The 27,052-nt window shown below is 42.7% G+C and overlaps 2 protein-coding genes across 3 annotated transcripts in view; both read right to left on the bottom strand.

The window, feature by feature from the left end:
- Positions 1-27,052, bottom strand: part of LOC134536679 (Bardet-Biedl syndrome 1 protein homolog) — a 76,405-nt gene that overhangs the window by 22,490 nt on the left and 26,863 nt on the right. The gene's annotated exons all lie outside the window — the stretch shown is intronic.
- LOC134536678 (uncharacterized) lies at positions 69-27,052 on the bottom strand. 2 transcript variants are annotated; one of them, XM_063376517.1, is made up of 3 exons: positions 24,107-27,052; positions 13,500-14,544; positions 69-13,408 (listed from the first exon to the last, which is right to left on the bottom strand). In XM_063376517.1, the coding sequence occupies exon 3, from the start codon at positions 6,221-6,223 to the stop codon at positions 4,982-4,984; it is 1,242 nt and encodes a 413-aa protein (XP_063232587.1). In that variant the 5' UTR covers positions 6,224-13,408; positions 13,500-14,544; positions 24,107-27,052; the 3' UTR covers positions 69-4,981. The 2 variants fall into 2 exon arrangements, 1 of the variants encoding a protein (XP_063232587.1); XR_010075837.1 differs by lacking the exon at positions 24,107-27,052 and having other exon boundaries at positions 7,863-13,408; positions 13,500-24,098.

The following is a 27,052-nucleotide window of genomic DNA, read 5'->3' as shown; positions in this document are numbered from 1 at the left end:
ACACGCCGCCGACCAGGTTAGGGTCCCACGTGGTCCCCCCCGAACACAAAGACACGTAACACAGTTAATTAGTTTACGTACTCACGATTTATTTCCGTACACGTTCCTTCACTGGTACAACTGGTAAAAATGCCCGGGGCACGAATCGGCTTAGATGAAGAGGCGGACCATACACGTGGCCGCCCCAAGTCGTTACGTATTACGATGGTGATATTAAAAACTCTGAGAAGTTACTATTAATTATTTAAACAGTCTCTCCGACCGAGAGAGGCCCCGAGGATGAAGAAAGAGATTCAGATAAATTAAACTATGGAATTATTACTCAGTGACTCAACGGTGATGTCCTCGAGGTGTCGATAGAGACGTCCGCTCTCGGCCGGCTGTAGAAGGAGACTGGGGTGAGATCATGGTTTGCAGGTGGCAACATGGCGCCCCTTCGCGCCGAACACAATGACCGTTACACACTCTGCGATTCCGTGCCCCGGCGAAAGTTAAGTAAATAGTAGATTACATTTAATAATTATATAGAAATTACTGGTAATTTAAAATACATTAATGTTTACGTAGTTATTAAGAATTATGCTAAAACATTTCTACCCTCGTTCAAGTCCGTGCCTGTTCGGGTCCGCCCGGGCAACGTCTATAGTTTTATATTTAACATAATATTTAAATTAAAGAAACACCTGATTAAACTGTAACAAAACACTGGGGCGAAAGAATAAAAGAAAAAGGTTTACAATGTGAATTAATATATTTAGGGGTGCGGCGCACTGCATCCAAGCGCCCTCTTGCTGTAGTTCGTGGCGCGCAGTTTGAATCGCACACGGCTACGTACGTTACGACACAAATGCCGGGTAGGGAAGGTATTGGGAAAGGGAACGGAGGATGAGCAGGCTCGTGGGGCGAAGCCCCGGCTGACGTCAATTGCCCCCCTCTCGAATAGCCTGTCATGCCGACGTTTCCTTTCGAGCCCGGTGGGCGTGCTTGCTCCTGGTGTGCGCGCTGTCTTCCCACGTCCCTATCGCACAGCATCTGGGTTCTCGCGCGGGCACGCGGGCTCGCAGCTGGTACCGTGGCGCCGGGATCAGTGTCTCCGACGCGGGATCTCCTGCCGCCCCCTGCGCCGTCTCGTCCTCCGGCGGCTCCTCCACTGTCACACTAAACGTAGCGTCCGCCAGAGAGAAGTGTAGCGGCCACAGCGGCTCGTCTGGGGATGCCGGTCTAACCTCCTCTCCCTCTGGCTCCCATACGAGTGGTTGGGGCTCTGGTTGGTCTGATGTTCCGGCCGTGTCACTGAGGAATCCCCTGAAGGGTGAGGCCCCGTCTCCCGAATACTCAAACAGCCGCCTTGGTCGGGTAGTCGTCGTTGCCGCGGGTGTCCCCTGTCTCGCCTCTACCTCCGGGAAGCCCCTGAACCCGTCCCCGTCCGCGTCCGTTGGTGTGGACGTGACCGGTTGTGCTGCCTCTCCGCCGTCCATCACGTTCCCCGTCTCTTCCCGCTGTTCCGCCGCTCCGTCGTCCGCCACGTTCTCCGTCTCCCCGTCGTCCGTCACGTTCTCCGCCTCTTCCCGCCGCTCCGTCGTCCATCACGTTCTCCGTCTCTTCCCGCCGTTCCGCCGCTCCGTCGTCCGCCACGTTCTCCGTCTCCCCGTCGTCCGTCACGTTCTCCGTCTCTTCCCGCCGCTCCGCCGCTCCGTCGTCCGTCACGTTCTCCGTCTCCCCGTCTTCTCGCCCCGCTACCCTGACGTCGTCCCGGTGGTATTTTGCGGCCCGGCCGGAGGGTAGTTTTATCACCACCGCCGTGGGTCCCGCTTTAATTACCGTCACCAGGCCGAGCCACTTCGGCGCTAATCCGGCGCAGAAGTTGCGACGGCCGGAAGAGAGTGGGTGAAGTCGGGCGTATACCAGCTGGCCGGGGATCAAGTCAGGTGGTGGGCGAGTTGTCCCGGGTGTTCGCAGTGCCTGGTACGCCTCCTGGTTGCGTCGCGCGGCGTCATGCGTCTCGGCCAACCGCCTCAAGCGCATCTCGGGGCTCTCTACATCCGCCTCGATCTGTTGTTGTTGGCGCACGTGGTATTCCCCGGGGAGAGTGAGGTTCCGCCCCTGGACCATTGTGGCCGGTGTTTCGCCGGTTGCAGCATTCACCCGTCGTCGGATGCAGTACAGTATGTCGGGGATGTGGGCATCCCACTGGGCGTGGTCGTCCGAGAGTCTCAACCGCAGCTGCACTTTTACCTCCTGATTACGTCGCTCCGTGGGGTTTGCGCGTGGGTGATATATGGGTGTGGTGTGCAGGATGACCCGCCACTTCCTCCCCAGCTGCGCCCACCGGCGCCCGGCAAACTGGGTGGCGTTGTCTGTCAGCAGGACACGTGGGTAGCCCCACCTAGGGAAAAACTCTGTCTCTAGACTGCGCGCAATGGTGCTGGCCCGGGCGTTCGTGAGGAGGTACTCCTCTACCCAGCGCGTATAACAATCTGTCACGACCAGCAAAAATCGTTTCCCTCGCGGCGATCGTGGATACGGCCCCATGAGGTCAAGGGCGACCGTGTGAAAGGGCTCAGTGGGTCGCCTAGGTATCTGCTGAGCTGTCCCGTCTGTACGGCGTGCCTTGTGCCGCTGACAGTGCCGGCACTTCCGTACGCAATCTCGTACAAACTGGTTCACCCCTGGCCAGTAGAATCGCCCCCGTACGTCGTGACGCGTCTGGTCTGCGCCGGGATGTCCTGCTAGTCGGTTCACGTGGAACATGTCGAAAACCTCCCGCCTCGTAGTTGACGGTGCGAATGTCCGCCATGGGTCGTCCGTCCCCTTCGGTCGTGCCTGGAGTAGCCCGTCCACCACCCGGTACCCCTCGCATTCCGCCTCTCCGCAGTGACGTATGAGTCCTTGTGTGTTTGGGTCCGTCAGCTGGACCGCCCGCACGTACGCGTCCAGGTCGTCGAGCTCCGCGCCTGGGGGTAGTGTCGGTGTGGTGTTCGGGGCGATCGCGCAAAGTGCGGCGTTCGGTGTCGAGGTGTGAGATGTTCGGGGTGTGCGCCCACTGGACGGCGGTAGTAGTTCTTCCCACTCGGCATCGTCGTGTGCTGTTATCGTGACGTCCGGGTTGCGTGACAGCTCGTCCGCTAGCTCGTTATGCTTCCCCGGCACGTGTTCGACCTTGAAATCTAGGGCCTGTAGGAGCATGGCCCACCGAGTCAGTTTTGAACGCCGTCCCTGCATGGTGGCCAGCCACTTCAGACATTGGCTGTCCGTCCGCAACACGAAGGACTGTCCCTCCAAGTGTGGGCGGTAGCGCCTCAGGGCCCAAACCACGCCGAGACACTCTCTCTCATTAACGCTGTACCGCCGCTCGACGTCCCCGAACTTTGCGCTCGCGTATTCGATTACCCGGGGTTCGCCGTCATCGCCGAGTTGTAGGAGTATGGCCCCTATGCCCTTCTCGCTCGCGTCCGTTTGTACGATCAGCGTCTTGGTCGGGTCCAGTCGCGCGAGCAAATGACACCGCCGAAACCTGTTCTTTAACTCGTCGAAAGCGTCCTGAGCCTGCGCTGTCCACCGAAACGGTCGCTTGGGTGACAGCTGTTCCGTCATCGGCGCGGCTATTACTGAGAATTCCGGAATGAAGGCTCGCAGCCAGTTGGCTAATCCCAGGAATCTCTGCAGCTGTTTACGAGTGCGTGGGGGCTCTTTGTTGACAATGACAAGTTGTTTTTCCGTGGGCCGGTTTCCCTCTGCGTTGACTACCAAACCCAGGAAGTCCAGTTCCGTGGTCCCCAAGTGACATTTCTCGCGATTACACGTGAGGCCATGGCTCTCCAGGCGTTCTAAGACTAGCGCTAGGTGATGTGCGTGCTCCTCCCACGTCTGTGACCATATAATTATGTCGTCGAGGTATGCGGCTGCAAACTTGCCCGAATAATTATCTAGAACGCGTGTCATCATCCCCTGGAACGTGGCTGGGGCGTCTTGGAGGCCGAATGGCATCGCGCAAAATTGAAACCTACGCCCGTCTGGGGCCGTGAATGTTGTCTTGGGCCGGTCCGCCTGCCGTATGGGCACTTGCCAATACCCCGATTTTAAGTCAAGGGAAGAGAATATTTTGGCGTTTCCCAGTCCCGTGAGCGTGTCGGCTATGTTCAACAGAGGGGGCGGTGCATTAACTGTTACTCTGTTAATAGGCTTAAAGTTGTCACAAAAACGTAATTTGCCGTCCTTTTTCTCTGCCAGCACGACCTGAAAATTGTATGGGCTCTCGCTAGGCTCAATTATCCCGTCCTGTAACATGTCCTGAACCTGGTCTAGGATGGTCTGTTTACCGGCGTGGCCGTAACTACCGGGCGGGATGAACATGGGCTCGTGAGGATGGGTTGGGATGGCATGTTCAGCTATGGTGGTACGTTTTAGCGGATCCGCGGATGCAAACACATTACACTGGTGATCGAGGACCTGCTGGATGATGGCATGGAACTCGGGGGGCACCCCGTGCTGAAACTCGTCGAGACTGACCTTGTTTACTGCTGGTGGAGTCGGCCTACCCAGCCCGTGGATGGTGCGTCGTCCCTGGGTGCCGATATGCACGCATCCGGCCCGGACGTCGATGGCGGCGTGCTGCTCGTAGAGCCAAGGCAGCCCCAGGATGACGTCGTCGCGCAGTCGCTCCACGACCAGTGCCGTCGTGGTGGATCGGTGGTCCTGCACGTCTACCTCCAGCGTCGCGACGCCCCGGGTGTGGCAGACGTCTCCCGTAGTTGCCAGGTGGAGTTGGCCTGGGCGCGACTCGACGTCAGCGCGGCCGATCACGCGCACGGCCACGCAGTTATGGCTGGCGGCGGTGTCAACAAGCGCGTGGACTGCGCGCCCGTTGACAAACACCGGGATCCGCAACAGGTCTGCTTCCGCTGCTCCCACGTGACCCAGGAGAGGCCCCGCCGTTGTTGGTCCGTTGTTGTTGATCGTGGCGGGGGGGGAGTGAGCCGTTTCAGTTCGCCGCCCCCTGCCGCCCGTTTCCCGACGGCCGTCTGTTCATGATGTCGGGCCGGAACTTGTTCCGCACCGGGCAGTCCTCGTGCCAGTGTCGCGTGCCGGGCGGGCACGTGTGGCACTGCGGTGGTTGGCTGCCGTCAGGAGTACGCCTCCGCCATGCTGGCTGGAGAGGGCCGCCTGACCCGGACTCGTCGCGCCGGGTGTCGCTCCGAGTGGGTGTGACGTAGGGCACCAGCGCCTTGGTGTCGGCGGGCGCCACGTCCTCCTGCTTGCCTCTGGAGGGTGTGGTGTCCCTAGTCGGCCTCGCGCCCCGCAGGTCTTGCTCTATGGCGCGGGCATGCTGGACGAACTCCTCGGCCGAGCATCGCGTCAGCAGGCGCAGATGTGGCCTAAGTTCCGGGCGAATCAGCTCCACCGCCCGCTCCAGGACCTCCGTCGGCTCTCCGTCGGGGCACAGCCGCTTGTGTAGACGTATTTTCTTGATGACGAACGCCTCCGCCGTCTCCGTCGCCCCTTGCTCGAGGCAGTACAGCTCCGCCCGCACTCTCATTTCCGCCTTAACGTCAGCAAATCTTGTCTCGAACTGCCTTGCAAACTCCGCCCACGGCATGTCGTACTCGTGAGTGATCTGCCACCACGTCTTGGCGTCGCCCTTAAGCGTGCTGCCGACCCTGTCCGCCCACTCGCACTCCGGGTCTCCGTAGTGGCTCAGACGTTCTTGGCACGCGCGCACGAATTTTCGCGGGTCGTCGCTGGTCCTCCCGGCGAACTCCGGCAGCTCGAAGTGGCCTACAAGGGGTATCCTGCCACGTGGTGTGTCGGCGACGTCCCTCACCGGGCTGTGACTCGGCACACTCGCTCGCCTCGCGTGGTGACACCATTGGCACGTGTACCACCCGTCTTGAAACGAGGTGATTTCGGTTTTCGCGAAGCATGCCGTGTGCTTGAACGCGCGACAGTTCCGGCACCATCCTCCTCCCCGCACGTCTCCGCCGCACTCCGCGCTCGTGCACTTCCCGTGTTCCGGCCCGTAATGCTCCGCCCGTACCGCCTGCTCGTGATACCGTGGTACGTCATACTGCCCTAAGCACACGCACGTGTCCATCCAGGAGGTTCCCGCCGTCCCGCTCATCTGGCGCGGTCGCGCGCACATAACACAATACAAGTTATTCTTTTTAAACAACTCACTTGCCTGAATCGCGCCCGGATTGTTGTTAAGTCCGTGATTGTCCGACATGGCTGTGTGGTGGTGAGACCCGGTCGATTGTCTCTCTTCTCCTCGCTACGCGACGCGACGCGGTTGGCGGTACACACACACACTGCCTGAGTTGTTGTTGTTGCCAGGAATACAGCCACCTGGCTGCTCGCTGCGAATTCTCAGAAGCGCGCGCGCTCGGCTGGTCACGTGACCGCTCGGTACCGTTGTCTCTCGCGCTCCGGTGCACAACCGCCTAACTCGCGCTAACTCGTGTGGACCTGGTATTCACGACACGAATATCCCGCCACACGCTCTTGGGCGCCATTTGAGGGCGTACGGGGTTGTGGTGAATTTATCGATATTAAATAGTGGGCGCCACCACGTGAGTGGGCACGTGGACCCGGCTTGATACTCTTACTCAGGGCGTTACGTGGCCCATGTGCGGCGAGATATTTGGCCCTCTGGATTTTAACCGCGCCGCTCTCGACCCTGCCTAAGCCCGCTCTCAGCGTCGGGCACGCTTCTAACACGCCGTGGGCTCTCAGGGCGTCCCACACGCCGCCGACCAGGTTAGGGTCCCACGTGGTCCCCCCCGAACACAAAGACACGTAACACAGTTAATTAGTTTACGTACTCACGATTTATTTCCGTACACGTTCCTTCACTGGTACAACTGGTAAAAATGCCCGGGGCACGAATCGGCTTAGATGAAGAGGCGGACCATACACGTGGCCGCCCCAAGTCGTTACGTATTACGATGGTGATATTAAAAACTCCGAGAAGTTACTATTAATTATTTAAACAGTCTCTCCGACCGAGAGAGGCCCCGAGGATGAAGAAAGAGATTCAGATAAATTAAACTATGGAATTATTACTCAGTGACTCAACGGTGATGTCCTCGAGGTGTCGATAGAGACGTCCGCTCTCGGCCGGCTGTAGAAGGAGACTGGGGTGAGATCATGGTTTGCAGGTGGCAACATGGCGCCCCTTCGCGCCGAACACAATGACCCTTACACACTCTGCGATTCCGTGCCCCGGCGAAAGTTAAGTAAATAGTAGATTACATTTAATAATTATATAGAAATTACTGGTAATTTAAAATACATTAATGTTTACGTAGTTATTAAGAATTATGCTAAAACATTTCTACCCTCGTTCAAGTCCGTGCCTGTTCGGGTCCGCCCGGGCAACGTCTATAGTTTTATATTTAACATAATATTTAAATTAAAGAAACACCTGATTAAACTGTAACAAAACACTGGGGCGAAAGAATAAAAGAAAAAGGTTTACAATGTGAATTAATATATTTAGGGGTGCGGCGCACTGCATCCAAGCGCCCTCTTGCTGTAGTTCGTGGCGCGCAGTTTGAATCGCACACGGCTACGTACGTTACGACACAAATGCCGGGTAGGGAAGGTATTGGGAAAGGGAACGGAGGATGAGCAGGCTCGTGGGGCGAAGCCCCGGCTGACGTCAATATTGTGAGGGTGAAATTATTTTATGACCTTTTTTTTTTTGTTTTGTTCGGAGATGGGGCACGCCCTTATTAAAACTAAACGGGGTTCTCATTTTTTGGTGCGAAGATTATTAAAAAAAAATTGAAAGTAAACTTTTTGTACATTGGTGTGTTTGCTTAGATTTTAAGAAAGGCCTGTTTCGTTAAAAATTAATATGAATGTTTGTTTTTGTAAAATGTTTGGGGTTCTTCTGTTGTACTGGCATATTTTCCTTGGCATTTTCTTTGGCATGGCACACAGATATAACGCAAAAGGGAAAAATTTCGACTTATAACTTTTATTTCTTAAAAGGTGCAATGTGTGTCATAGACTAGTGAACTTTTCTCATGTCTGTGCATCAAGGCGGACTGGTTCTGAAACAAGGACCAGACGTTGAGAGGGTCGTCAGCCTGCAGAGGAGTGCAGGTGTTCCTAGCTACGTAATTTAGGGGGGCTGGAAGGGATAAAGTAAATGTAACTGAGATACTTCAATGTGAAAGCATAAGTAAATGTACGCCACGCCACCCATAGTCTGCGAGTGTTAGACTTGTGGGTCTGGCGCAACCTGTGTGAAAACTGCATTTCTTGAGCTGTACATAAGAGAAGGCATTGCAGGAGGTTATGCTACTAGGAGAAGAGAGACTAGACTTCTTCGTGTAGAGGTGTTGATAAAATGTTGACGTTTGGCACGTTGGTTAGCTTTCTGGATCTAGATTATGGCTAGGCCTAGTGGATAAGCGACGGTTGTGTTGTGACGTGTGGGCTATTGTTAGGTAGTGTAATAAGGGCATGCCTGAAATTAAAGACCGAAAATCTAAATTACATTATCTTTCTAGGTATGCCAGTTAGTGAACTTCACCTCCTATACCCTAAATGCTAGCATAAGGTGTTAGTTTTAAGGTTCATGCGCTCTGCGGAGGTAATCCTGGTGTGTGGTGTAGACCGAGTGGCATCGTTCACCTAACTCCATTCCGACCTTGCCAACATAAGAGACAGACAAATATACGAAAGATACTCATCGAAAAAACCGAGTATTAGTCTAAACAAATGGAGGTGAGGTTTGAATTTCACTTATATGTCTGAGCCTTATACTATATCCCCCAAAACTATTATTGCATTCTTACTTATGATAACATGCCTGTTACGTGGTTAGGGGCCAATTGCACGGGAAAGTAGACTCACTAAATTAGTCAGTGCTAGGTCAACATGACCTACTTTTTAGTCATACCCAGCTGGGTCCTCCTGCCTCTAAGAAGAGCTGTCGCTTAACAATGTAGGATACCACACAAAATTGTATTCTATTTAATACATATCTTACACTTACACATTAAGTGAACACACAATAATTCATTGACTGAAGATAGTTTCCGAACATGTACGAGAAAATTTTCAAGAAAAGCATACTACCTGAATAGTTTTGTATCAACTCAGAAATTGAGCAGAAGTTAGAAGTTTTTAATTTTAATTTAACAAACATTCAACATAATAATTTCTCTTATTTCATTTTACAGGCTTTCCCTATCATGTTAGCACTAATGTGCTTTCGAACCGAGTCAGCATAAGTTGCCGTGCTCCAGCAATTGAAGGAAGCAATTTTACAGTGGAATGTTCGGCGTATTATCATGGACTTTGAAATTGCACTTCGAAGAGCTGTACGAGTAGTGTATGCAGAATCGAGAATAGGTGGATGTTGGTTTCACTATTGCCAGGTAAATACAATTTAAAATAGATGGTTTGAAGTTGATTTTGATGAAATATGTATGAATATAAGTCAAACAGTTTACTGCAACCCGAAAATACAGATTTCCTTTTTGGCTCAGAGATTCAGTTGGTCACTTACTGAAACTGAGACACTTAGAAAAACCATTCCTATAGCTTGTACATTACATTTTATATTATAGTTGTTTGGCAAAATGTTTTTTTTAATATAATAAAAAATTTATTTATTTTATATTTGAGACGTGTCCACCAACAGCCACAGGCCTTTGCGGGGGGCACGACAGTTACAAATTTACGCCCATGCCTTAACTGGGAATCGAAACCAGAACCCCTCGTGTCGTATATTCATTGAGTAATTAAATATAATATTACAATTTAATGGTGTAGATTACTTTTAGAATGCTTGTAGGATTTTTTAGAGTTTTCTTTTTTACACTTTGAAAAAATTATTCAAAATTTCTTTGAAAGTTACAAATTTTCTTTAATTTTTTTAACTTCACTTTCTTTTCGCATTGCAAAAAAAATTACCGTTATTTAATTCTATAAGATATTAATATTGTTTTTACACATTATACACAGTTTTTAAGGATATCAAATAATTCTCGAATCTAAACATTGTAAGCACGTGTGCTGTTGTTGCACACCCGGCCACCATTGGCTGTTTCCTGCAAGTGATGATATAGGACATATATAGTTTTTACTTTGTCATTATATCTTATGTTTCTATTGCAGGCTGTGTGGCGGCAAGTTATTCGTCGTGGGTTGGTTGGCGAGAGTCATTGCAACCCAAACATAAAGCTGGCGATCAAAATGATAATGGCGCTCCCACATCTGCCAGCACAACGAGGACAAGCTTACGATAACTCAACTCCCGCAGTCAACGTTCTTGATGGACTTCGGGCCATAAGAGAATTTGTCCAAGAGGCCAACATTCTGCAAATTAATTCTGTTCTCGATTACTTTCAGCGTTTCTGGCTCGGTTGTGTTGGTGCCGAGAACTTCAGCATTTTTAATGAACTGCAAAGAACGAACAATCATTTGGAAGCATTTCACTCACGTTTGCTGAGTGTCATGGGAGCACACCCAAACATATGGCAGTTCATTAAAACCTTAATTAAATTTTCGAACAAATTCTCGGCAGAAATGAGAACAGTTATTGACGGCCGCCAAGTACGACCATTTAAAAGAGCAACCAGTAATAACCTCACGGTGCGACATGGAATTAGGATGCTTTTAACAGGGGAGTACAATGTCCGTACATTTTTGCGTTCCTTATCGCACACAGTAGATGGATTAGTGGACCTTCTGGAGCGCCCGCACGTTCGTCACCAAGAAAGTGAAGAAGAAGAAGAAGAAGAAGATGAGGGTGACATACTGCCGCAAGCAGAATTTCAGGAAATTTGGCACGTAGAACAAGGAGCTTGTGAAGAGGACAGAGCACTGAGTCCAAGTAGAAATGAAGATGGTCCAGTAGAACCTGTTGGCAGGACATGTCGAGTGTGCTTACAGCAAACCGTGACACACATTATTTTACCATGTGGACACCTTGGTGTTTGTACACTGTGCTCGGAAACATTGGACAGAAACCACAGTCCCTGTCCGTACTGCAGGGGGCAGGTTACACAATTTTTACAATTTTTTGAACAGTAGCAGAAAATGTTATATTATTGCAATATAGTACGTATATAACTTACCCACATTATTAACATTCAATGAAACATCAATTATGGGACCTTTTTACTCCTTAAAATTCAGTTACATTCAACTCTTTATTTAAAAAAAATGTACGGGACTTCAAAGATGGTATTTTTTATTTTGAATGTTTCTTTTTCTAGTATTACATTGGGAATTAAAGTTGACATGTTATTTTAATGTTCTTTATTCAGCTAATATTTTGGGAATTAAACTTGGATGGTAATTTAAATGCAATTTTGTCTCCTAATGTTTTGCGAATCAATTAAACATAATGTTGTGTATTTCAGTACTCTATTGGAATGTCATTTCAGTGACCTTTGCATTATTAATCTATTGGGGTTAAACCTTGACATGTTGCTTTTGTGTGTCGTTTGGATTCTGTGGTTATGCTACTCGTTAATATTTCAGTTTAATACGCCAGTAGCCCAGTTTGATATATTCTTTATTATTACAGCCTCAGTCAAAGCTTTAGTATTTAGGGTTTTATAAGTAAGAAGCACCTGAATTATTTTGTTCCTCAGATCCCTCATCGTTCAATAACATTGATCAGTGAGTATAATTTTTTGTGAATATTTCGAATCTAAATTCTTTGCAATAAGTGCTCGTTCCTTTATCACTATATGAAACATTAGGCTTTCATCCATATCTCAGACGTGCCACTCGTAGTAATGATGAAAGTTATGATCATGTGTTTTACGTAAATACAAAAAAAAACACAGTTTGTTACCACTTTTTTTTCAAACACCAGTACAGTCAGGAGGAAGGTAAATAATTTGGTTCTTTACTTGGGTAAATAGTATTCACTTAAACAACTACACTTCTTTAAATAAGTTATATCAATATATTGTCCTGGAGGTTTATTTTTTCTTTTAAACATTCTTAGAATTTTTTGCGCGTTTGTAGGCCTACTTTACATATACTTAGAAGTTGTTCAGTACAGTTAATACAAGCATGGCAATAAGTATTTTGTAAATTTAGCGACATTCTCATGTACTGGAAAAATCTGTCCGGATGTCTTTTCACTACCGCAAAAAGTTGATGATATTCACCGTTATAACATCTGCTTTCACATATTTCATGTATCCACAATCGTCTCCTTTTTTTTGTTAGTACATTGTACTTCAGAACTGTATTTTCAACGAGAAACATACGGCGACGCACCTTCGACAGCGACATTATGATACTAGTGAATAGGTGTGTAATTGCACTCCGCTGTGGTCTGTTCTGTCTGGAATACTAGCGCTGCTTGCCCCTTTCGCTGCGGGACGCTCTCTGTGTGTAGCGCCGTCGCTGCGCGCCGCCCCGCCCCGCTGCGCGCGGCTGTATGTGTGTTTCTACCCTAACTTATTCGCATCCCTCTGGCGTCAATAACGGGCGATAATACATCCTGTATTTTCTGAGCTCCTCGCGCAAGCCCAGTGGGAGTTCCTAGTGCTGCAGTGATAAAAGAAGAAAGAGTGGGGGTGAAATAAAAGCATTTGAGTAAAAAAATATTTCATTTGTTTTATGACGCTTTTATATTAGCAATATAGTATCAAGTTCTTGTGCCAAAAAATTTAAGACAAAAACTTATCGTTTGTAAGTTACAAACGATTGAAGTTTGAATTTTGTTTCTTTACGTTCTACCAACCTTTCCCAGCCTGGTTAGGTTTGACCATTCCGAGAAAGGCTCGCAGTGGAAGTTGCCCTGAACCTTAGGCTCAATGGTGTCTTACCTCAAGGTTGAAAAATAGTTAGGCACAAAGGTAGGCCGACTGAACAACCAGCTCACAAAATTATAAGAAATATTTTCTTTTAGGTTAACTTGGGGGTAATATTTTAAAATAGAAACTAACTCATTTTCAGACCATCAGTTATATTTGATATAAAAAAAAACTTTATGAGTATTACATTATTACTTAGTTATTTATAAATCTTCATAAACAATAAATAGAATATCACTTGTTACATTTGTTACTTGTTACATTTGTTACTTAAATTAAAAAAAAAAGAAAAAAAAATATGGGGCCCCAAAACATTAAACAAATTATTAATGTTACTTTAATTCATAAATTTATGTTAGCAAAACCAAATAATAACCAAACGATGAAAAATTTATAAAATGAATTTAGGTAGGTTGTCCACATTTATTGCCGAACACATGCTTCATGCGAAGTATGAAAACGAAGAATCACTTTCCTGAATTCATGAGTGAGTGAATCCCGTAGCCGTCAGAAAAGAGAGGAGAACATCCTCTACTCCAAACAAAGGATTACAAGTAGTTCATAGCATGGCCGGCATAGGGAAGCACTCCAGATCCATGACTCGTGGGCCGCTATAAAAACATTTCAAAAGACTAATTACATGGTGAAATATTTAAAAATAAATGTCCAGCATGATTTCCAGAGAAATCTGCGAAAACTCACCCAATAGGCGGCTACCCAAACTTGAAACTACCGCATGGATGCGGTGGATAAATTAAGAGCAGAAAATTAATACAGTTTTTCACATGATGGTCACCAAGAAGAAGGAAGTGACCATAGATGGCATAACACAGTTAGCCAAACATAGTTACAAATGCACAATTTAAAGAATAGTTCCGAAAACTGAATAGCTCACTCACTGCCTTGACGAAAATATAATAATTAATTAAGCTTTAAAATAATTAAATTTGTTCAGAGTTCTTTTCTTTGATTCTTGATGCACTTAAATTGGATAATAATTATGTGATAATAAAATACAATACAAATGGTTAGAACAAAACATACCTTCACTTAAAGACAAAAATACAAATAAATTACCCCCATAACAGAAATTCTTAAAAAAAATAAACCAGCGTTCAGTTTGCCGAAACAAAAAACAACACACAAATAGTTAAGCAAAAACGAGTGTACGCCCAGCTGAATGCTGCAATGGCACAACGTATACAAACCTAGGAAACTAATCAGGTAAATTCCTTGATTTTGGTATTCTATACATTCGTTACTCAAACAATTAAATGCAGTGGTTCGTGATCTTCTAAAGTGGTTAGTGCCAAATGTGCATTAAGAAGTAAATAAATAATACCTACTTCTAAAAAGTTCACAAAAAATTGACTGTCTCTTGAAAATGAAAAATGAAAACGGCAATATACAGCTGAGAATAAGTTATTTTATTGCTATTTAACAAAACAAGAAGTGTTTTTATTAATAAAGCAGGTTTGTATCACAAGACGATTGCATGTTTTTTTTCCCCCAGGTATTCTAGAATTGTGTGCTGCTAGCCGCAACTCAACAGTTGCCAGCATGTCTGAGAAGACAGCAGCCAGCCACACTAAGAGCAGGTAGACAGTCGCGCTTTTGCGTGGTTGCCAGATACTCGTCCTCTTGGGGACTGCTTCCAAGGTCACTTACTTTTCATTCTTCGCTTAGTCCGTCCCAACAACACTCCTGACAATACTTGTCCAGACGGTCAATATGCGTTCCTTAGATCCTGAAACCATATGGCAGTGCGCGTGTCCAATGATACGTGTTTATTTAGTTGAGTTGAAAGTGGGATAAGAAAGTATAATAATTATTACAGCGATGGCTCCAAGATACAGGAGATGGGCATCCATGAACAAACTACAGCTATTTAAATGTTTACACTTTCCTCTTTTTTCTCTTTCTCGTAGAGGTTGATAGCGATTGCTTTATTCAATATCCCGAATTACATACCAAGTGTATTAAGAATTTTTGTAATAAATATAACGACTTTCACAAAATTGTGACATGAAATGTTCTCAGGCTGGCTCATAATTAGGCCAAAAATCAATGCAGTTGTATGAGGAGGTATATAGGTACGGCTGTTCGTGGCAGTTGGCATTGGTGTGTTTCCCAATAGTTTGCTGATAGCAAAAAAAACATTATCAAGAGCCGGAAAAACACATTAAAAATAGCATGACCACTAACGAATCAAATGCAAGAACCATATCATATCCACACAACAGATAAACTCAACAGACCATAAAACAGAGCCGTGTATAAAATAACTACTGAATGTAATTCTTGTCGATGTAAAAAATTTTCGGTAAATCTGGATGTATTTCTTTGATGACAATCCTTTCCTGTATTTTTTTATTTCAAGAACCGTCTCTCAGTTATAAATTTTTTTTTGAGCCAACGCAGATGAAGTCATATCAGATGTATTGTAAGAATTTAAAGGCTTGTACTCACTAAAATATCAGTCTTTGGAAGAAGTAGTTACTTCAAATAAAATATAATTTTGCTTAGAAAGAGTTGTATAAAATAGCAGTTTCGAAGTAAACGCAAATAGGTTCACCTACTGGCTGTTTCGCACGTGATGAGGCAGCAACGCTAAATTCCACTTTTTGTCAGCCACCTACTTATATCCACCTAAATACATTCTTTCTTCAACAAAGTATGTGCTCGTAGTATGTGATAAATACTTAGCACTAAAGCTGAACTTTGGCAAAACGTCATAAAATGTATGTAAGGATTATAGTTATCTTGGAAATATTTATTAAATAACTTAGTAAAATATTAGTAAAATATATTGCAAGAGATACAGTTCTTTGGATGCATAAAACATAAATGTTACCAAAATTATTGCAGTTGTAAAACAGAAATAAATTTTGTTCCCTAATATTTTGTATAGGGATGGTCGGGTACCCGAAATTTCGGGCAGTGTTTCGAGTATCAAGTATACCCGAAATTCCGGGCGGGTATTTCAGTGCCCGAAAATATCGGGCACCTTGGAAAACGGCAATACCGCACGGCGCAAGTAAACAAAGCTTCTTTTTTTTGGAACGCGCGGCAGCTGCAGGAACATGCCACGCCGCCGCCGTCCCGGCACCAGCCGGTGAAGTGAGTGTGCGTGAGAGATAAGATAAAGAATGTGCCCGGTCAGCAAGTGTGTTTGTGGGAGGGGGAGACAGATATGAGAGCGAGCCCTGCAGCAAGCGGAAGTGGTCAAGGTCAACATTTACCGTTACTCTCGCTGGCTGACTAATGATGCAGCTGGTCGCCCATCTCTCTCACACACACACACACACATACACACACGCGCGTGCGTACGCACGGCGGATGCTCACTGTAGTGATGGGCAGAACGGATCTTTTGACCGAATCGGTTCTTTTGGATCAGTTACGTGAGATGATTCGTTCAGAACGATTCGTTCATCTCGGTCAATTCGTTCTTTTCTGTGTATGGGATCTGGCTCTTTTATCAGGTGTCGTAACTCGTTCATCTTTTAGAGTATTACGTACGTGTTTTTGTATTTGAATTTGAACATTGCTTTCCGTAGCCAGTGAATCACAGTTGCGTATATGAAACAAGATTATTTATGTTTTATTACTTTTTAAGTTACAAATATTAATATATAGGCTATTTACACTCTAGTGACAGTAAAGTGTTTACATGTAGACCAACACATTTAGAGAAAAAAGACAAAAATTTAATACTACTGCAATTCAGTATGAAGAGAAACAAATGAAGTACATTAATTAACCCAAAAATGGTAAGTGTGAACATTTGTTGTTACTTTCCCTGTTATTTTTTAATTCATACGGTTTTTTTTTGTTTTTTTTTTTTTTTGTTTTTTATTTCCAAATTTGTGTATGTGAATGTGAAAAAGCAATTTTAAACCACTACTTAACAGTTGACATTTTCAGGTATAGATACTTTTCATGTTACCCTATTTTATTTGATCAGTTATCGATTGCTCTTGTGAACATGCGCACGCTCTGATTACTAATTCTTCAGACTCCTGACGTCATGAATCATTTTACGAACGAATCAGACCGGGCGCGTGACCGGTTCTCTCATCTCGTTCTCTCGTTCTCTCGTTCTCTCCGCGTTTTCGTTCTTCCGAATCTTTCAAGGTACCGGCTCTCAAAGAGCCGGTTCTTTACATCGCGAACGAATCGCAAGATTTCGTTCTCTCAAAGATTCGTTCTTTTTGAACGAATCGTTAACGAACGACCCATCACTAGCTCACTGCTCAATAGTCACAAAGTAGTGTTCAAGGCCGGTGGAGCTGCTTGCTGTGTGCGAGAAGGATTATAAGCTAACTTTAATTACACACATTGTAGTTGCGTGGCATTTGCAGAAAGTGGTTGTGAATTGTTTCTATTTAATTCATGTCATTATTTTACCAAAATGGATACCAGTGGAAGTGTAGGTCAAACAATCAGCAGTGACAATGAACCTTCAAGCAGCTACCCAAACACAATTTAGTTAATAAGCACTTTATTTCCAAGATTAATATGCACTCTATTTTTTAGGTTAATGTTTAACTTTCATATCAGTGCGGTATAGTAAATAAATAAAAACAGTTCAGGTTTGTCAATGCAAACTTAAGTACGACTATTTTATGTTCAAAATTTATTTCATTAACTGATTTTGATGCCCGACCGAGATTGCCCGAGCCCGAAAATTTTGGACAATTACCCGCCCGAGCAAGTCAAATTTCTCTGCCCGACCATGCCTAATTTTGTACCCATATATTTGATTTTTTACATATTAATTTCTTGTTACTTAATTTGCTTCCATTGAAGGAAATTTTTTACAATTGTGTGTTTACCAAACAATTTCATACCTATGGAATTTCAATTATTGTCATAAACATATATTTCATTAAAGTTTGCTATTAATCTGTTATTTATAGGAAAATGTTTGCAATTGTGTGTATGCCAAACCATTTCGTAGCTACGGAATTCCAATTATTGTCATAAACTTATATTTAATTAAAGTTTGCCATCAATCTGTTATTTATAGCCTTCGAATTTCGTTATTTTCAAAAGTAATAATTATTCTTTACATAACAATGTACTTTTAAAGTAAATATCAAATTGCATTCAACACTTTCTGAAACAAACTCCCCCATTAAAATGCGCTTTTCTGTAGATATGTTCTGCAGACACAGATTCTTAATAGGCTGCTTGACCTTCAAGGATCATAAACGACAGTTAACTATTGCAATTTCGCCTACTGTTCCGATAGTCTTTTATGATAGCTAGTCAGCTTATTAATCGGAATATTCATCATGTACAGTTTATCTTGATGTATGTATTTGCTTTTGTATACGAAGTTGGTATAATGGGTCAGATGAATTTACAACACGCGCGGACTCTACTTTTAGTAAGACAGAATCAACGAGGACAGTTATGATAAACTTCTAACCACAGAGTGTGCGTGATTAAATAATCGGAGAATCGAAAAGTATGAAAACGAGAAATCGCAATTAACTTATAACTATTTAATAAACATTGTAAAATAAATTTGTAATTTAAAAAATATATGTTTTTGTGAATGCTCATTGAAAAATCAGCTTTCATTTACATTTCATTGAGTCATTCCTATTGGTTGGAATAATTTTTTTGTGTAGGCCTATAAAAATTACACACTCGTGGGTTTCATTATTGTTTCCATTATTATTTACTGTATAATATTTACTTGAATGATAATTAGAAAGTAAATTTGTAATTTTAAAAATTTCAGATTATAAGTGACAGTTACGAAAACTGGTTCACAATTAAACCAATATTATTTTAGAAGCCCTTAGTCTTAGCCTGAATTAATGGGACAACCATAAAATTTAATACCAACTTATTATTTTCAATATTTAAACTTAAGTCTTAATTTCGTGTATTAAATTGCTGCTATTCAATTTTTTTTGCATTGGACAATATTTAACCCTGCCTACTCAGGACCAAAATATTTAATATTTTACATTACAAAAAGTCACAACATAGTCATTTATGTTCGTTTTGTTACATTTCATAATCATGTTTACCATAATATAGTTGCATTTTACACGAAAACACAATATAAAAAATTAAAACATTACAGAACACAATTTCCATAAAATAAAAACATAAAATTCAACTAACGATATTAAAACATGCCAAATAAAAGGCTATCATCATCATAAATTAGTAATAAATTTCTCCTACTATTAAAAAATCAAAGTGTCTTTAATAAGTTTCCTTCGGCTATCCTCATGCACATTTGTTGCAAAGAAGAACAATATGGTCAACACAAATGTGACTCTTGCCAAACTCACTAAGTATGTTTCTCTTCCTGTCTCTCTGGTACACACAGTGTACCTTGAGTTTTTAACTAGTTTCGTAGGCAGCTGCTTAACAGTTTTAATTTTTCCAACGGATATCTTTTGAAATGAACTAGTTTTCTTTCGACAGTGCATTCATTTGCAAGTTCAAAACCCTACAGTTTTAAATAACTTGTCCTTTTGATCTCAATCTTTGCGTTTCTACGGTAAATAATTTGAACATATACTCCATCTGAGTAATTGTGTTAAATCTCGATGCCTGAGTCATACAGGGTTAACCATGTCTGATACACTCGTTTTCACATAGACGTATAAAATACATGCTAGTAGTGCAGTCAAATGTATTTATTTTAAAAATTAATTTCGTTCAAGAGAAAGATTTAGTGAAAACAGTTTAAACATTGTACCGCTACTTTAAGCATGTCCGCGAACAGAATTGAATATTTATTGTTTTTAATGAATAATATTTTGTTTCAAACTGTTTTATCTGTTTAATTGCAAGATTGAACTATTTATACTTTGTTAAAGACGTTTCTACGCACGCCGAACTCAAGGCGTAGGTGTATTGTTGAGATGAATCTCATTTGTATGGATCCCTATGATGAATATTGATACGTTAACGTAATTTAGGATATTTTTTATGTATTTTATTTATGTAAAGATTCATTGTTATTAGTTTTCTTTTTAAATTTATCGTATATTTGGACTGGTATTTATATTGTAAATAGCCTGTAGAGGCTAATTGCAGGTAAACTGTAACCTGAAGTTTGAACAGCCAGCCAATCAGGTGGCGGCTTACCTGAACTATATGTTTTCAGGTAAATTGAATAAAGAATCAAGGAGAACGTTTTCGGATACTGCAGTGTATAGACGTCTGCCGCTGTGGGGCATTTATTTAATCAATATTTAATTAAATTTGGCGGTAATAGTGATTTTTTGACGCAAAGTGTGTTAATAAAGATATTTTACTTAAATTTTAGTCTTTATCCGCTGAGATAAAGATAATAGAAGTGAAAAATAAGTACGTGAGTAACTGTCTTCTTCGAACATTGTTTCACTACACAACCCACTCTGTTACATGTATAATTCTCCAGAAACATTTTACTCGAAAATTAAGAGACTTTTTTATTTGAATTATTCAAGTATTAAATTGGCATTTTTATTTATATTATACCCAGAGGTTAACCGAGATAAAGGACCGTGTTCTCCTAACGTATTTGAGACTAGCCAAGCCGAGGCAACAATTAATAAACATTTTAAGAAACATTCAATATTTTACTACCAAACACATTTTTAAAATAATTATTCGTTTGATTAACTGTGCAAGTGAAGACGAACCAGTAAAGACTTTTGTATTATTGTAAATGTGTGCAACCTATTTCCTGATTATAAATATACATATGTATTTCGCTATAAGGAGCCAAGCCAGAGAAGCAAAGTTTATTGTTTTTTGTGCAGCTTATAACATTAAAATGAAATTTTATCCTCTTTCTGTATTGTTAATCTTAACTACATTTGCCACATTTTTCTGCCATCAATAATAAATTTGTTTTAACCGACTGAATTATTTGTAGTGTTGTTAGTTAATGGCAGCCATTCCTGTTATTTAAGCCTAAGCATTTCCAACAATTGAATTGTCCCTAGTAATATTTATTTTATTAAGGTTCCCAACAATACCCCTTTTATATGCTTATGTGTATGTGTCAGCAACAGTAACCAACACACCATTATATATACATACCTGCCAACATTCAAATCAAAAAAATCATGAGGTCCTCGATAAAAATTTTCAGGCCCACAAATACATGTTAGATATAAAAAACAACAAATGAGAATCTTTAAATTTAAGTGACATACCTGTACATATGTTACATGGTCTCTGCTTCAAAATTTATTTCAACAAATTATAGGTTGCAGATTTTGCAGCCTTCAAAAATTTTTCGTCGAAGAGTTGTTCGTAACACACGCCCTCTTGTGCAGATTTCACTTTTAGCAAACTTTCAAGCGATTTTTCCGACAATGACGATCTGAATTGGGTTTTTGTCTTCTTTACCTGGCTGAAGATCCTCTCACACTCGGCGTTACTATGAGGAATGGATAAAATACCTAGCATAAGTTGAGCTAACTTGTCATACTTCAAACTCCCATCTGTAGTCTTCATCTGTCCAATCAATGACCACTTAGAGTCAATTCTTTCCTGCTTCAATATTTCCTCAGGAATATCTTCTATTTGAAATGAAGAAAATTGTGACTCCAAAACATCAATTGCAGCATCTATATCTTGTCCTTCCATAATTATAATATTTGGAAATTTATCAACAAAATATCTTGCACTAGAAAATGATGCATGGCTTATGTTTTCAATGCATGCTACTTCTGCATGAGCTAGAAATGTACTTTTTAATGGAAATTTGTGTACTATGTAGTCACATGCAGCCACATAATACTGTCTAATTGAACTGTAAAACAATTTGCCCTGTTCAACACTCAAGCCACCCACAATTTTGAATGCCGCACTACCAATAACCAAATCTTCATCCTTTTTTTGATTATAATGAGTGTGATAATCAATCTCCAAAAGAGAAGTAGATGATTTTACTACATCAGCACACACAAATTTTGACATCAAGTTTCGCAACAGGTCGTAAAGTGTGGATTTCAGCTTCTGAATCTGAGGTTCTTGCGACTGTAGTAGTACATTGGTCTTGTCGTACATAGGGATTACATTTAAGAGAAACATGCAAAATGCCTTGTTTAAATCACTTGATAAAAACATGAATAGCCTCTCTTCTCTAGTAAGTTGGGATGACATAGGTCTACATTTTTCTGCTGGTACCTGAGGAACTGATGTTTTCATTTTAGGTCTGTGTGTTAACTTGATTTTCTTTGAGCTGGTCACATCCATTTTAGAACTGCGCTTCTTTGAACTGTCACATTTAGAAGCTATTTTACTGGGAAAAGTGAACTTGGAAATGTTTTTTTTATCATTTGAAGACACTGCATGGCTACTGTTTGTACTACTACTACTTTCTGTGTTTGTGGCACTGGATAAAACTGTGAGGTTACTTTGACTACCTTGTTGAGATGGAATTGAACATTCACCTATTTCTGAAACTAGTTTGGGGATTTTGTAGCTCTGAAGTGTGCTCCTGCTTTCATTTGCAAATTCAGGCCGACATTCTACCAAAAAAAAACTAGTTAATGGCTGCCATTGTTCTACCAACCTTGTCAAGCATTTTCCTAACGAAAGCCATCGTGTACAGACATGTTTGAGGACTTTCCTAGTGTCTACGTCATGCAACATCTGAAATTCTTTTAGCTTTTCTTTCCTATTTACACTCTTTTCCAAGTAATAAAATATATCAATCAAAATGTCATCCACTTTAGATGGAAGACAAGCAGCAGCTTTTTCAGCACATAAGTTTATCAAATGGCATGGACAACCAACGGCAATCAAATTTTCGATTTTACTTTTCATAACAGCAGCCACACCACTTTTATGTCCCATCATCACTGGCGCATTGTCAGCGCTTAGCGCCAAACAGTTTGAAAACGGAATGTTGTTTTCTTTTAAGGTATCAAGTAAAAGATTACCAATATTTACTCCTGTTGAGTTGCCTTTGAGAACTGGTACTGCCAAGAGCCTATTTTGAATTTCGAGCTTGTCTTTACTGTGGAAAGTAACCACAATGGGGTAAAGTTTGCAATCACTTTCATTACTACCATCGGTTGCGATGGAAAATGGTGTATTACGTAACACAGATACAAGTTTCTCATGCGAGCTTTGATCCATTTGTCCCAATATTGCTGCAGATTTGGTCCTCGCACAGCCGTATTTTTTGGCAATGTCACTATCGGGAAACATATTTCTAAAAAGCGGCCCTGCATGGTCACTACAGGACAGCGCTAAATTATGTTCAACCAAAAAAGATGTAAAATAACATTCTGCTCGTGTAACACTATTATCACTGTTCACAGCAAAATTTAGTTTTTTATTGGAAGCAATACACTTCACGTGTTCGTTGTGTTTTTTTGTAGCAACATGTTTCACAATGTCTCCTCTTCCACTATGCGATATAGAAAAATCAGCACGGCACACGCTACAAAATGTGAAATTGCTTCCTTTACGTGATTCCAGTATTGATGGAAACTCGTTACTGTAAGTTTTCGTAAAACTTGTTTTGTAACTTTTACAAACAGTTCTATCAGACATGTTCACGTTGCTCTAGACACAAACACCGCCGCCATTTGCAAACAACAAAGGGAGCAACGCAAGACGAAAATAAACATTCGACTTCGACACCAACTACTCACTTACTATCGACTATCGAACACGGCGAGAGCATGGTATGTGGCTCGGCTGCGGCAAACAGAACGGCCCGGCTCAGCCAAAGAGCATGAGCTCGGCACGGCCCGGCCGGAGGCGAAACGTAGCCGTGTAAAATATCAGCAACAGGTTCAAATATAACAATACTGTTACAGTTAACACAAATAAATCATAGTATTTACATAGCTGAACCTCAAAATAAATGCAACCTTAACATCTTATTCACAGTTGCGTTGCCACTAATATTCCCCCTTGCTGATGCAATATAATTATGTCGTTAAAAAAATCTCGGGGCCCCGAAAAATCGTGAGGAAACACTATTTTGGCGTGAGGGCGTGAGATGGACCTTAAAATCGTGAGCCTCACGCCAAAATCGTGAGAGTTGGCAGGTATGTATATATATATATTATAATTATTAATTGCAAAATCTACACTATCTGTAAGTGTATACCGTGTGCCTGTGTTGTATCACGAAGCTGCCCTACAACATTACAAGTTTCAATTATCGTCAGTACTTACGAACTATTTCGCTACTTCCCGACCAAGATCACTACATCTGAAACTAGCACCCTGCTACTTACAAGAATGTGTGCAATTTTTTTTTGCAACGCGACTGTTTAAACAAGAGACTAAGATGCTTTCGCAGATAGGAATTACCTCCAGCCTTCACTGCAGCGGGAGGCGAGTGACAATAGCAGTCCCCACCACGGTAGGGGGGAGGCGTGGCGGAAAGAAGGAGGGGTGCTGTAACCTCCCTATTGGTCAACTTCACCCTCCCCCAGGGCTACCTCCAGAGACCACGCTGGAACATAGAGGAATGTGGAGAGGGTAAGAAGGAGCGTAGGGGAACCGTTCGGGCAGTTGACGAATTCGTAGACTTGACCGGTTCCCGTCTCTGCCACTTACAACAAGTACTCTACTGCGGCAATCAATCACAGACAATTGTCATTACCATCACTCCCGGCAGCACACGTCACTCCGGCCCGTCTCTGCCACTTACAACACGCACTCTATCACGGCAATCAAGCACAGACAATTGTCATTACCATCACTCCCTGCAGCACACGCCACTCCGGCCCATCTCTGCCACTCACAACACGTACTCTACTGCGGCAATCAATCACAGACAATTGTCATTACCATCACTCCCTGCAGCACACGCCACTCCGGCCCGTCTCTGCCACTCACAACACGTACTCTACTGCGGCAATCAATCACAGACAATTGTCATTACCATCACTCCCTGCAGCACACGCCACTCCGGCCCGTCTCTGCCACTCACAACACGTACTCTACTGTGGCAATCAAGCACAGACAATTGTCATTACGATCACTCCCTGCAGCACACGCCACTCCGGCCCGTCTCTGCCACTCACAACACGTACTCTACTGCGGCAATCAATCACAGACAATTGTCATTACCATCACTCCCTGCAGCACACGCCACTCCGGCCCGTCTCTGCCACTCACAACACGTACTCTACTGCGGCAATCAATCACAGACAATTGTCATTACCATCACTCCCTGCAGCACACGCCACTCCGGCCCGTCTCTGCCACTCACAACACGTACTCTACTGTGGCAATCAAGCACAGACAATTGTCATTACGATCACTCCCTGCAGCACACGTCACTCCGGCCCATGAGCAAAGCAGTTTCAGATATGAAACATAAGAAGTTCTTTACGATCACATCTGCAATCAATCCAAATGAGAAAAGATACACAAAAAATTCACTGAATAAACCGGAGAAAGACTAAACTAATTTATATTGAATTTATACATGTTGGCTATAGACCTGTATTGCTGATGGCCAGCTGGTTTTTTCCATTGTACTTCCATTTCAGATGACCATTTCAGATGACACAGCATTTCAATGCTTTACTCTGGGATTAAATTTTCCATCACATTAAGCGGTAACAGGTTTCTCAATGACAAAACTCAGAAGCCAGTTATTTAATGAATGGTAACTCTGTCTTAAGGGGCCCACCTACCTGGACACACAGTGTGCAGTATTTCAGAAGAAACCACGAAAATTTAAAACTGCTCAAGATATCCGAGAGGTGTCTGTTTATTAAAAGCATTCATGAATGCATTGGGTAGTTTTGTTTCCACATTTTGTTTTTAAAATGTATTTTTAGGAGTGTGAAAAGGACTAAAGTAGTGATGCACCGATATGGCTTTACCGATTACCGATTCGATTACCGATTTTGAGAGCAATAATCGGCAGATACCGATTCAGTTACCGATTATAATGAAATAATTTTTTTAAGTGTAATAATGCACACAAAATTTTTTATTCCCATGTGAATTTAATTACAAGAGTAGGTAGGATTGAGAATACAGTTATAATAACAGTATAAAAATATATAAAATGCACTATTAAGTCATTGCAAAGAGTAAATTAATTTAACTTCTATCTATATTTGTTATTGTAAACAACTTGAACTACAGTCTAATAATTGTAATTTACAATGGGTAAGTTTTTGTTGCGGAAAACTAGCATTATTATCCACTATCACATAAGGTTGCATCGAGAAATTACCGTTTAACAATGTAAACATGTTGCTATATTTTGTTCACTTGAGTTTATATAAAAATGTTTCCGCACTTCACTATTTTTCTCCCTAGTCGCCATCTCACTATAATTATATAAAAATGACTCAAAACCAATTCTAGCACATGTGATTTTATTAATGTTGACTGAATGTATAAAATTATAAATACTTTTTCACTTTTCACGTCACATACAAATAACACAACAATGGATAATGTTACCAAAGACGCCCATAACGAGTTTGTAAAACGCAGTGATAAACTCTGAAAGGTATCGGGACCACGATTTTAAACCGCTACTACGACTCGAAAAGATCGATTCTCATAGAATACACTGCAACTGCTTGTGGTATTTTGATTGTGTGCCATCTATTTTACGTCTCTGGCTATAGGTAATGTACAAGGCCACTAAACAAATGACAGAATAAAAGACGAAACGTAAATAAACGTGTAGGAAAAATGTAATTTTTATTGTTAGAGGCAATGAGATTAATTAAACTTAACGAAATATCTGTAATCTTGATATGACGGAGTTAGATGAATTTTGTAATATATACAAATATTACCGTATTTCGTCCTAAAACGTGTAACAAAATATTACACGGTAAAAACCTACATAATTACGCCGGGATGTAGATAATCGGCAAAGTAATCGTTAAGATAATCGTCGATTACGATTAATTGGTAAGTACCCATAATCGCCGATTACGATTCATCGGTATCCGCATCGGTGCACCACTATACTAAAGCAATGTGTTTTAAGATTAATTTTTATAGATAAACTGCCCGGTAAAGATTTCTGAAAGGAATCAAGTGCCTTGTATTACACATTTACATAACATAATTTCTCCGCCATCTAATGTTACGGTCACAGTTTCCCTGCGTCCCAGTCCTCACCCTTGCGCTAAAGGCGACACCGCGCTAGAAGCTCCGGCGAGCATCGCCTCACTAACACAGACACACCCCTGACTAGCAGGCCCCTTATAGTGCACTCCCAACACTGTATTCACGGAGATAAGCTGAAGAGGTACATGCGAGGGTAGGCGC

The sequence above is a fragment of the Bacillus rossius genome, chromosome 11 (assembly GCF_032445375.1).
Source record: "Bacillus rossius redtenbacheri isolate Brsri chromosome 11, Brsri_v3, whole genome shotgun sequence".
Classification (NCBI taxonomy): Eukaryota; Metazoa; Arthropoda; class Insecta; order Phasmatodea; family Bacillidae; genus Bacillus; species Bacillus rossius.
The sequence above is the reverse complement of the archived record's forward strand: the minus strand, read 5'-3'. Positions and strand labels throughout refer to the sequence as shown.

Coding starts and splice junctions, on each gene's coding strand:
- LOC134536678 (XM_063376517.1), bottom strand. CDS start 6,223: ATGTCGGACAATCACGGACTTAACAACAATCCGGGCGCGATTCAGGCA.